We start from the raw sequence: 12795 nt of genomic DNA, 5'->3' as shown, positions 1-12795 counted from the left end.
GTCTTGCGCCATTCCCACAATCATTTCTATGTCTGAGCCCATTGTTGCAGCCACTGTGTCAATTTGTCTCGATGAGGGTTTCCCTCTTGTTTGCTAACCGTCTACTTCACCAAGTATGAAGACCTTCTCCAGGGATTGGTCCCTCCTGATAACATGTCCAAAGTACATGACATGAAGTCTTACCATCTGTGTTTCAAAGGGGCATTCTGACTCTACATCTTCCAACACAGAACTGATGGTTCTTCTTGCAATCTATGGTACTTTTAATATTCTTTGCAAACACCATTAATTGAAATATATCAAATCTTCTTCAGTATTCCTTTGCATTGTCCAGATTTCACATGCCTATGAGGCAACTCAAATACCATGGCTTGGGTCAGCCAAATCATAATCCTCAAAAAGACATCTTTGCTTTTGAACACTTTGAAGAGGTCTTTTGCAGCATATTTGCCCAGTACATCATTTGAGTTCCTGACTGCTGCTTCCATGGCATTGCCTATTGAGTAGAGATTTCTGTGTTCTTTATGTTGAGGTGTATTCCATACTGAAAGTCAGTTAAGTGCTTCAAGTCCTCTTTACTTTCAGCAAGCAAAGTGTGTACATCTGCACATGGCAGGTTGGTGACGAGTCTTCCTGTAGTGCAGATTCTTGGATCATCTGCTCAGCACACAAATTGTGCGTGTACAATGAAAGAATACAAACCTGTTGCACACCTTTACTGATTTTTAATCACGCAATGTCACCTCGTTCTGTCAGAATGACCGCTTCTTGGTCTGTGACCAGGTTTTGGATGAGCATAATGAAATGTTCTGGAATCCCCATTCTTCGCAATGTTGTCCACAGTTTGTTACAATCCACAAAGTTGAATGCCTTTGTGTAGTTAGTAAAGCACAGGCAAACATTCTCTGGTATTTTCTGTTTTCAGCCAAGACCCACCTGACAACAGCAATCACATCCCTCATTTCACATCCTTTTCTGAATCCAGCTTGAATTTCTGGTAGTTTCCTATTGAGGTATGCTGCAACCATTTTTCAATTATTTTATAGAAAAATCTTTTACAAAATTTTACTTGTGATATTGTTCAATAATTTCTGCAACCTGTTAGATCATCTTTCTTTGGAATGGGAACAAATATAAATCCATTTCAGTCAGTTGGGCCAGTAAAAAAGCATTATTCTTATTTTACAGAAGGATACTGAAATTCAAGAGTGGTCAAAAAAAAGCAGACCTAGGCATACAGAGGTTCTGGTGTGGCACTGCACTGTTAACAGTAAGGTTCACGGTTCAAACCCATTAGCCAATCCTCAGAAACCCTATACAATAAGAGTCACTAGGAGTCAGAAATAACTCATTGGCACTTAACAACAACAGGCCTACAAGAATCTTAGTTTTCTGACTTAGGTTCCAAGTTTTTCTCCCTTCTCTAGTAGTTACTGTAAATTTTACTCAGAGACATAGTAAGAATATAAATTACCTGAAAAAGTTGATTGAATAACAAAAATGTTGACCATGAGAAGTGAAAAACTGCCAGCATGAAGATATATAAAACCCAAGAGGAGCAGGCCACAATCTGATTAAGGTAGGTCCATAATCCATCTTGTTTGAATGTTGTGGTACAATGACTGGACCAATCTGTGAGTTCACAAAAAAGGAATCCATTATTTATACAAAACCAAAATCCAACAACATAGTGATCGTTTCCCAAGATAAAATCATTGCAGTGCTATTCAAGGAGAACAGAAAATAAGACTTGATGGCACCTCTCAGAACTTACCTCCAGGATTCTGTCTTCCAAATGACAGCTCCACTACCAAAAATGAGAAAATGATGCTTCACTGTTAACTACAGTTATGATAATGCTATTTCTCTAGTTGATAGTGAAAGAATGCCTTCCATAAAGGTTCCATAAAACCTTCACTGAAGTCAGCAGATTCAACAGAAAAATGCACTGGCGAAAAGTTAATAGCTCAAGGACTGAGAACTGAAAGTGATTACATCAATAAGATGCTTTTCCTGTGTTTTAAACGTTTCCTTATTCATGCAGTAAAAATTGGAACAATCAGATCAGCTTAAAAGTCTGAAATAAAATCTCTCTCCTAGAACAACCTTCATCCTATCCATGTGGCAGCAATGACGGGCCTATTACAGGACTGAACATATACTTGACTGAGAGGGTTCAGGTTAACATGCCATTGCTCTGAGCACAAGAAATCCATTAAGCAGCTTGATATTGGTCTCACCGCTCCTAGAACAATCCAGCAGCATGTAGGGGGCCTAACAAGGATGTACTTCAGCATCAGCACCAGCATCAGTTACCAGAGAGGAAGACCAGGCAAGGAATTTTGTGAGACAGACACCTCCAAGCAAACAGTGCAGACTGAGTGAAAGCCTATGTTCACGACTCAGATTCCCCCCAAGAACATCCATCTGCCAGCTAACAGAGGGCCTCACCATGGCCTTCATGACACTGAGTCCTAACCCATACAGGTGAGAGCAGGTAGGAGAGCAGATAACAGGGGACAGACCTTCCAAGGTTATGTGTAGCCAATGACTTTCACAGGCACCATGACTGGGCATAAGAGGTGGATTCATTTTGGAAATGAAAATTCTGTACATTTGCACCTTGAGGTTTCAAATTGTCAAATGCCTTTGACAGTCTGATAAGCAGTTTTTGACGTTTTCCCAAAGCAGCACTTCAGCAATGTTGGGACAGAAAGAATATGAGTCCATGACCTTACTACCAACTATCTATTTCAGTCCTAAAAATCTAGTTTCTTTTGAGTCTCCTTTGATTCCCTACCATCGTTCATGAATATATGCTCGAATCACACTCAGAGCAATCACCATAGAACAACAATGAGGGTAATGAGTTTTGGTGAATTACACTTGCTCTAGGGTTTCTCATTAGGACAGCAGAGAAGTACGCAGTCCATGCACCCAACAGCACAAAAAAGAATACAGTCTCCATCCGCAGGTTGGGGAAACAGCTGCTGGATGGGAAAGCTGTCAGCCTATAGATTTCTACTGTTTCCTTCTGGGAGCTTTTCTGATACCTTGACATGACCTCAAACTGAAGGTTTCATTGGACTGATAGCAAACTGAATATCAACGATAAAGCTACAGGTGGTCATAGACATTTGTCTATGCAACATACTATTGTAACTTGTTCTAATGTGTTCCTATCAAGTGGTCATTGGCTAACACCTTACTAGGAACACAGTATTATCCTGAGTTAACCTTTTTTATCTTTAGATAGCTCTCACAGTTACAAAGCTCTTACTAATATTGATGGAAAAATTGTTCTCCCTGTAACTTGCAGCATGCTGACCCTTTCTTAGTTTAGGTTACTATTCACCCTGAAAGCACACCAGAAAAGGTGAAATGGGTTAAGGCTTGACAGAGCTAGCAGCAGCTACTGGGTCATGTGTACAGAGGAGGGTGTACAGCGGGGTTGAAGCGACAGGAGTGTCCATGATAAAGAGGAGGTGAAATTTTTTTGTGTGGCCTGACTGGAGAAATGGAGCACAAGTTCATTTTCCTTGTCTGTGAGACAGTGATAAACAACACTATCCCCCTCACTCAGGGGAAAGAGACAGCATTGGAATATAAATGGAATAAAAGCTCAAAACATGCTCAGCTAATCTCCACAGTTGTAAGTGAATGTAAATTAAGACTGTTTGCAAGGAATCAAATAGAATCTAAAAACTGGTTCAGGGTTAGAAGAAAATACAGAGCAAAGGGAAGAACCACTGCATGTAAAAAACCAGCCACTTGGAAAGGCTAACTGTGATGGAAAATTGCTCCTGTCTTTATCAATTTGGTCTCATGCTGGACATAGACACCCAACAAAGATGACTATTTTTAGTGCACAGAAGAGGAGAGAGACAATAGTGATGTAAAGTCTGGCTCTGCTCTCCTAGGATCGAGTCCAAGAGACAAGTTAGTCCATGGACCAGCTTAAAAAGGTTTTCCAGGAACATGGCTTACTGTCAGGCCTTAAAAGGACAGCTCTCTCAACGAGCAGAATAGTCACACACAAAAATCTTTACTTTCTTACATCATAGGGAATAATCTAAGGGCTTTTACAATTCTAACACTCAGGATTACTGGTGGCCTTTGCCTAGCTGAGCTTTGGAACCACAACCTTCTGATTATTGGACCCATTTGACATGGTGATGGTTATGTTTAGCTACCAAAGCATTCCTGAGTGATCAGAGACACCCGAGATATCAGGTGGGAAAGGGGCTGACAAGAGCTGAAGTCCTCCCACTCTATGGCAAAGCAAAAAAGAAACCACTCTATGTACATGTTAAAAACAGTGCTTAAAAACAAAAACCAAACTTGTAACACTGCATGCTTCTTGGGAGGGGAACTGGGAGGCTGGGTGACAAGTGTAGGAGGAAGTCTCTTTCAAAATGATTAAGCTAGAGAGGAGGAGGGAGGAGGGAATAGGAAGGAGGGAGGTTGTCTGAGCTTGGGAAACTAAGGAAGAAATAACAAAATGTAGGAGAAAAAAAAAATTCCTAACATCTTCCTCAGTTACTGTTGATTTTAGCTCAAGCAACATTTCATTGCATAGTATTCTTTGCAAAAATCTAAGACTTGAGCATGAATTTCAGAGGAGGACGAATGGAGACAGATGAGGAGTGAAGCCTCTGAGAGCCCAATTCTCCCAACGCCTTCAAAGTTAACAAACCAATCAGGAGTCCCCAGGTGGCACCTGGCGACTGATCAAAAGGCTGTTAGTTCAAACCTACCCAGGGGTGCATTGGAAGACAGGCCTGGACAGGTTTGGAAAACCTATGGAGCACAGTTCTACTCTGCAAACAAGGGGTTTCATGAATTAGAATAACAACAATAAACAACTCAAGTCTGAAAAAAAACACCAATAAGCCAAAAGTGCTATAGGTTTTTCCAGTTAGGAAACATATCTCTGGTTCTGAAATACAAAGTGAATCCAAATCCTTCTTGCTTTGATTTAAAGCCTGTTCTTAGTCGATCACACATCATTCCCTGTGTGAGACCCTCAGATTCTCTTTTGAACAGCTACTGAGACTTTATTTTCCCCTCTCACGGCTGCAGAAAAAGTGGCCTAAGTTATTATTTCCAACCTTTCAATGATTGTCATGGTTCTCCATCAATTCTAAGTTGTGACTTGATATTTACCACATGGCACGTGCTTTCAGTGTGTCATTCCTTAATGACTGTGACCACCAAGCCCCCACCATGACTTTGTTGGTTTTCGGTTTGAATTGCTTATTGCTAACTTGTTTTGTTTTTGAGTAGCTGATTTTCCTTTCCTTCACTGAGGAACCACCTGCACTTGTTCTTAATTAATTTCTCTCTCTTTTTTTTTTTAAACACTTCTCAAATGCTCACTTTTAGGGCACAATCTCTTCCAACAGTCCTGAGAACTAACTTCTTCTGGCATTTCTTGCAGTTTCTCAATGCTGAGAGTCCTAGAGGCATCACTTCATTTTTATTGGGACATGGTTTACAGTCACCTGGCCAGAATGTGATACACAAAGGTTTACAAGGCAAAGCAGTAGAACATGTGGGGCCAGGTACTTGTAAGAAAAATTATACTTACAGACAAAAGAATAATATATAATCCAGTCACACACCACGGAAAGGAAAAATAAGAAGAATATGTAGTAGTGGTGGTTGCCAAAGCCTAAATCAAAAAGATTAAAAAAAACACATTTAATATTTCCTACAATGATTTTCCAGATCAATACCCCATTAACCATTTTCTATCAAAAGCTTTCACCAAGTATAAATAGCAGTAATGCTGTGGCTTTGCTTTGAAATACCATTAAACAAAACTATACAAACCAGGGCTGGTATGCCATAGCCAAATGTCCATGTTAACTGAACTAACTCATACTTATTCATTATTTACCTAAAACACACTTTTTAAAATAGAACTTTATTAAGCAAAACAGCTGTAGACTGGCCTATATTGGGTTGGCGGGAGAGAAGACAGGATTTGGGACAAATCAAACCATCTGTTTTTTCCTTCAATGTAGCATGATTCTTGTTATTGTTGTGGTTAAGTGCCATGGAGTAGGTTCTGACTCACAGTGAGCCTCTATAGGGTTTCAAAAGCTGTACGTTTTTGTGGGAGCAGAAAGCCTCATTTTTCTCCTGTGGAATGGCAGGTGGGCTTGAACTGCCAACTTTGTGGTTCCTAACCCAGTGCTTACTGAGCATAGGCAATGCACTCCCTGTTAACATGCTTACCCAGGTACAATCTCTTGACTTCATTAGGGAATCAGACAATGAACCTGAGGAGCTTATAGTTTCAGGAGACTGGATGTAGTAAAAGAGGGTCTGCTGCAGTTTGAGAAGAATCTGCAGGAGAGGAATGGATGAAGATGCTAGACAGCCAAATCCTACTCCTGCACACCTACTGTGACAGATGCTGCCTTTTTGATGCTGGTCAAGGAAGGGTCTCATGCTAATGTCACACCATGTTCCCACCTTCTCTTGAGGCAGGAAAGCCCAGTGATGTGGTGGTGGTTATGTGCTGTGGAGTCAGTTCCAACTCACAGTGACCCTGTATAGTTTCCAAGGTTGTAAATCATTACAGTAGCAGAAAGCCTCATCTTTCTCATGTGGAGTGACTAGTAGATTTGAACTTCTGCTGACTTTTTGGTTAGCAGCCAAGTTCCTAATCCACTATGCTACAAGGGCTCCCCTAGAGAGCCCAGCAGAAGGAGCAATACCTATTGGGTCAGTAAATACAGGTTTGAGGATTACCAGTTGTATAACTTCCGGTAAGTTCCAATTCTCTGATCTAGTGTTCTTATTTTAATATGGGGGTTATACCAGTTCTGTCTAATTGACAACCTGTGGGAACCAAACAGGTTGATGCCTGAGAAAACACAGTGTTAATTGTAGTGTGGCTAACAAGGCATAAACTCACTGCATTGTTTACCTACTGACATTCAGGGCTGCCTGGAATCATCCATCTAATCTTGATGGTGGGACCCATAAAGCTTGGTACCCCAGGGATCATCTATCCACCTGCTCTGTAGGAGCAGCAGAGAACATCAAAATGCATCAAGGAAACCTGACTGAGCTGAGAAGAGCCCCCTATTCATCAAATTATAAATGTCTATTCTCTCCTGAGGACCCATGACCTTAGCTTCTCTGAAGTCTCAAATAAAACACCACTGGTGTCTATCACTGTTCAGAGGAAACTCACAGCTACAGAACAGGAAAAGGACTAGTTTTTACGTTGGAGGAGCTCTACCATCTCTTGATTTTAGCTCCTACCTGAACCCTAGCGGAGGCAAGTGGAGACGGTAAGGTAGACAAGCCCTAAAAACAGAAAAGCATGGCATGTGGAGAGGAAGACTGATATTTATGAGTGATGTCAAACAAATAATTTCACCCTTTACACGTTTTCAGCTCTAAAATGCCTCCATTTTAGGTACACCGTGATGATCAAATAGGGTACTATAGGAGAAAGTGCCTTATCAAGACTCTAAAACACAGTACAAATCATGATCACCATTACCATCACCGCTGACATCCAGCTTTCCAAAAGTCTCATACCACAGAGACGATTCGCTGACAAGGAAAAGCTAAACAGCAGACCCCTTGGGTGTCCTTCCCCTTGTTCCATGTTATACATAAAACATACGCTAACTTCACAGACGAAAAGGAAACTGTTAAGTCTCTCACCTATGCACCGTCCAGTCCACAGGCAGTGTTGGTCATATCGAGCCACACAGGAGTTGCAGACATGGCAATGGAGTGACCTTAATGGCTTCCGTATCTATGTGGGCGATCAACAGAGGCCGAAGCAAAGCCCCATGTTTCAAAGTGGTAACAAATCACAAGCAAAATTTTAGTCCTAAGTCATGAAACAATAGCATGAGTAAGCCCAATCAGATCATCAATTCACATTCAGTACAGGCTCTGGAAAACCTGCTGACTCTTCCTTTCTGTACATCTATTTGATTAGGCCATCGCTAAAGGAGATTTGAATGCCAGCGCATCCTCACATTATGGGAAATGAGGCAATGCCATACAGGAGTCGGAGGCTTAGACCAGGAAAATGGGAACCTGAGCTCCAGTTCTGGCTCAGGGAAGTAACTTCCTCCCTCCAGGCCTTGATTCATCATCAATTGCAAAATAAATGGATTCACCAAGGGGTTTCTAGGGCTATCTTGAGCCTCTGACTTGAAGTTGCTTCCCATACATGCTTCATGACAGTAAAAACCAAACCAAACAACCATGTATAATTCACAAAGAGATTGAACTACAGGCAACTTAAAAAGGTGATAAATATCATTCTTCCACAGGTTCAGGGCAGAAAACTGGTCTTTTTGACGTTAGAAACCAATAGAAACAAAATTGAATAATTACACCACAAAGATTTAACAAATGCTTACATGTACAATGGTACCAAGAATTTGCTTTTACTGTGAGAGGAAAAAAAGTAACACAGAAGACTCACTCACAAGACATGATGCACAAAATGTTCTAAAGTCCAGACAACCAGTTTCTGCGAGGGTGATGATATTCTGAAAGGCAAGAAGTTTGACCTTAGAATTGTACTGTATTGGGTAATGCATTATGCGTGGTTACACACCATTCTTACAGCTCTCTGTCTCCAAACTGAGACAGCTAGAAAAGCAATTTAGAATACTTGTCACCAAATCATTCTGAACTTGAAATAACATGACTTCTCAAGGCTGCATTTGCAACCACAGCCAATAAATTTGAATGCATAAAGAATAACACCCCCTTTTCTCTCTGTGAGTGGCAGTCACCTCTTAGGTCACCTCCCAATAAGCAAGAAAAAAAAGAAATATATACAACATAATTATTTAAAAAATTAACAATAGCCACCATCATATGAGGGTAAGTAAAAAGGTATTGATATGAAATCATGGAAACCATTTTTAAAACAAAATTATCAAAATGTAGAGCTATTGTTTCTTCTATACCCTTCTAAAGGTGGTGTTTCTTGCTCTCTAACCCTTTCCTGAAGAATTGCGCACTCTTTGATTTACACCATGTCAAAATGGCAATTTTGGCATCCTTGAGGGACTCAAATTATATTCCTTTGAAATGTTCTTTGCATTTTGGATACAACAAAAAGGCCTGACGGGTTAAGATCAGGGCTGTAGGGTGGATGGGAAAAGGTATCCCAATACAATTCTCTTAGGACAGTCTTTGCCACCTTCAAAGACTGAGCAGGTGTGCATTGTAATGGAAAAAGAATTTCTCAGTGTAACTTTCCTGACCTTTTTCACCAATGAAGTTTTCAATTTTCTGAAAACTTCTTCATAATAAGCCCCATGGTCTTCCTGTGTCCTTCAACAACAAAAATCTATCAAATTTTGCAATTACCAAAAAAATCAGTTCTGAGCTGACACCTCGGCCTTAAATTCATCTTTGAGGTCTTCCCAACTTTCCTTCCAAAGCTTGATCCACAAATTGCCGTTTTATGTGGGGCAGCATTCCTGCAAACATGTTGCAAAGCTCCAGTGATTTAGGAAAATGTCCACTTTGTGTTTGTTAAAAATGTGGTATTAGCTCTGACCTCAAAATCTTTTTTTTCTCCATGGTACAAAAAAGTATCCCTTTTTTGGAAGGCACAAGAGAACTTGTCTGCAGCCATCTGCTGACTGCAGATCCATGTTTAAACAAGTTTTATTTGGAACCCTAGGAGCAGTACTTTTTGACTTGCCCTCGTATATCCAAACTATTGGTTACTAGAACCAAAGGTTGAGCCTCTTCTTTCTCCCAGGAACACTGGCTGTGGGAAACAAAGATGATACTCTTCCCCACCTTCTGAAGACTCAGGAGCAATGGGAAATCACATCATGGCATCACATCTGAGGGTTATCCTCAGTCAAGAAGCAGAACTTCCCCAGGACCGAGTTGCCTTCCATACACTAAGTGGAAGAGTTTCAGCTAAATGACCATTATTTAAATATGATCATAAAGAAATAGGAATCTTGGTGTGGCGCTGTGGGCTAATGTGCTGGACTGCAAAGTCGGTTTGAACCACAAGGTCGGTGGTTCAAGCTCACCAGCTATTCCTTGGAAACCTTCTTTAGGGTTGCTATGGGAACCTACTCAGAGTCACTTAACAACAACAACATAAAGAGGCAGAAAAACGAATCTACTAACAGCAATTACTCTTGATGGGATATTAACCTAATAGATAAAACATGGTTGTTTACAAATTGTGTATAAATAAATGAAAAGTAAAACAGTACAGAAATCTCATTTTATGTTAATCATCTCATATTTATGATGTGTCTAATAAGGAGTCTTGGTGTGGCACTGTGGGTTAATGCGCCAGACTGCAAAGCAAAGCCGTTTGAACTTCATGGTCGGCAGTTCAAGCTCACCAGCTGCTCCTCAGAAAACCTATATAGGGTCGCTATGGGCCGGAACTGACTTGACGGCACTTAACAACAACAACAACAATAAGGAGTCTTGGTGTGGCGCTGTAGGATAAGGACTGCAACTGTAAGGTCAGTCTGAACCCCAAGGTCAGCAGTTCAGACTTATCAACTGCTTCTCAGAAACCCTATACAGGGTCGCTGTGAGTCAGAACCGGCTCTGTGAGTCAGAACCAGCTCAAAGGCACTTAACAACAACAACATTAAGGTATCAGGCCTTAGAGATGTGGCCATGACAAAACCCAACATGGCCCCTGACCTTCTGAAGTTTACAAAACTCTCTGAATTAAAAACATGATTAAATAACATGACAAAGAAAGCTCTCACCTTATTCCTTTCTTCTTCAGAAGACTTCGTGTAACCTGGATCCGTTGCCCAAGTCTTGTAGAAAAAGTAGAGGAAGGCTATAATGCTGAGAATGAAAGTGAAGTAGAAAGGGGTGCCTGCTATATGTTAAGGTCAAGTTAAGGAATTATGATGTAAGCAATGATTCATCCCTGGTGCCTCAGAACCTTTCCTTTTTGCATTCTATTCCCACATTCCCTTGCATACACACACCACTGCCCCATGCCTGGTCCATTCTATGTTCTAATTCTACAGGAATCTTCACTAGTTGGCTAATAAGTCATTCTTCCTCATTCTAGGTATTATTACAGAAGTAGTGGCAGTGTGGAACATTTTGAAAGGTGAAAATTATGCAAGTGTCAAATAAATCTCTCATGGCGTAACTGCAGCCATTCAATGAATAGCTGGAAAAATAGTTTTTGATAATTTTGACTAAATCATCCAAAGAAACAAATGCCATGCGTGGTTCAGAAATCACAATTAATACTATTTTCCTATAGAATAAATGAAATGCTTGCAAAAATTTCCTACTGGAAAGGTTAGTAACATAACCTTGTAATTTTGTTAGACAGAATTAATTTGGAAATAAAAGAGACTGCTCTCTTCACAAAGTATTACAAATCCAAGTAGAATTGGGGGAAGGCAGACATGGATAAGATGAAAAGTGTTTCGATCATAAACGTTGTTGTTGTTAAGTGCCATCGAGTCAGTTCCGACCCATAGCGACCCTGTATAGGGTTTCCGAGGAGCAGACGGTGAGCCTGAACAGCCAACCTTGCAGTTCAAACAGCTTTGCAGTCTGGCGCATTAACCCACAGCGCCACACCAGGGCTCCAATCATAAAACCATTAGTTGATCGTAATTTTTTTTTTAAGCGGCACAACTTATTTTTGTAAAAAGTAAAATTTTGCAGCAAGTCATGACAAGTGACTGCACAATGATGCTGTTATTGTTTTGATATGCCATCAGGGGAGTCGGCCTAACTACCCATACAGGGTTTCTCATGAGCAGCTGGTGAGCTTGAACCGCCCACCTTGCGGTTCAAACCGACTTTGCAGTCCAGCACATTAACCTACAGCACCACACCAGGACTCAACAATAATAGTAAACCCGTTTTTCTAGCTCAATTTAAATCCTTCTTGACAAAGTAGATATAATGACAGGGAGCTACTCACTGAGCTTCTGAATGAAGCTATCAATGAGCTTCTGTAGCAAAGCTTTCTTGTGCCAAACTTTGACAGTGGTCATAAAACACTCTAAACCTTTGCTATTTAAAGTGTGGTCCATGGCACAGGAGAGCTTGGGTGCTGGGGAGGGGTGCAATATACAGGGAGGGAGAGGGAAGTGGAGGAACAGGGCAGATGGGGAACAATTTGGCATGTTTGAATAGGCTAAGTGGGACAGAGATAAAGGATGAAATAGGCACAGCCTTGGAACTGCAGGGCTCTGGGATACAGGGATTGAGTCATGGTTGGAATGGGGGGGTGGGGGTGGTGTTAAGATGCTTGACTGTTTTTTGAATCTTGGTTTTCCTTACATTATAATATAGAATAGACACTGAAGGGGGAGAGAAAGGAATAGTCAGAAACATCACCACAGAAGGCTTATAAGTCCATCTCTGCCTATAACTGATTGGAATACCTAAAATGGGGCTACAGCGTATCCAGTGAACGAGGCTTCCTGCGGAGCCTTTGCAATACATAAAACTGTAGGTAGAAACCTGAACCACATCCAGATCTCCAGAGATGAGAAATTTCCACTTGAAATGACAAGTAGACCAGCCTGGAGGGGCTAGAAAAACAGAAGATACTTCTTCAGAGACCTACAGGAAAAATACAAAACAATAGAGGCAGATGGACTGTTACTACAAGAACAAACAGATGGCTTCCCCAGGAAACATCAAGGCAAGTGGTCAGGTCCCCTCAATGCAAAACCCCTTCCAAGACTAAGAATCAACGAAAATACACGCTCTAATTGGTGACCACACACATCACTGATAGGGGGAAGTGGGGTAAAA

The 12795-nt window shown here is 41.0% G+C and overlaps 1 protein-coding gene across 1 annotated transcript in view; it reads right to left on the bottom strand.

The window, feature by feature from the left end:
* ZDHHC13 (zinc finger, DHHC-type containing 13) overlaps window positions 1-12795 on the bottom strand; it is a 67883-nt gene that overhangs the window by 9897 nt on the left and 45191 nt on the right. The window contains exons 11-15 of the mRNA XM_006865811.1: window positions 10761-10885; window positions 8475-8537; window positions 7693-7786; window positions 5591-5674; window positions 1475-1632 (exon numbers count right to left, since the gene is read on the bottom strand). Of these exons, the coding sequence (XP_006865873.1) occupies window positions 1475-1632; window positions 5591-5674; window positions 7693-7786; window positions 8475-8537; window positions 10761-10885 (524 nt within the window). The remainder of the gene's footprint in view (window positions 1-1474; window positions 1633-5590; window positions 5675-7692; window positions 7787-8474; window positions 8538-10760; window positions 10886-12795) is intronic.

This window comes from Chrysochloris asiatica, unplaced genomic scaffold (genome assembly GCF_000296735.1).
Source record: "Chrysochloris asiatica unplaced genomic scaffold, ChrAsi1.0 scaffold00083, whole genome shotgun sequence".
Taxonomy (NCBI): domain Eukaryota; kingdom Metazoa; phylum Chordata; class Mammalia; order Afrosoricida; family Chrysochloridae; genus Chrysochloris; species Chrysochloris asiatica.
This window is presented reverse-complemented; position numbering and strand designations above follow the sequence as displayed.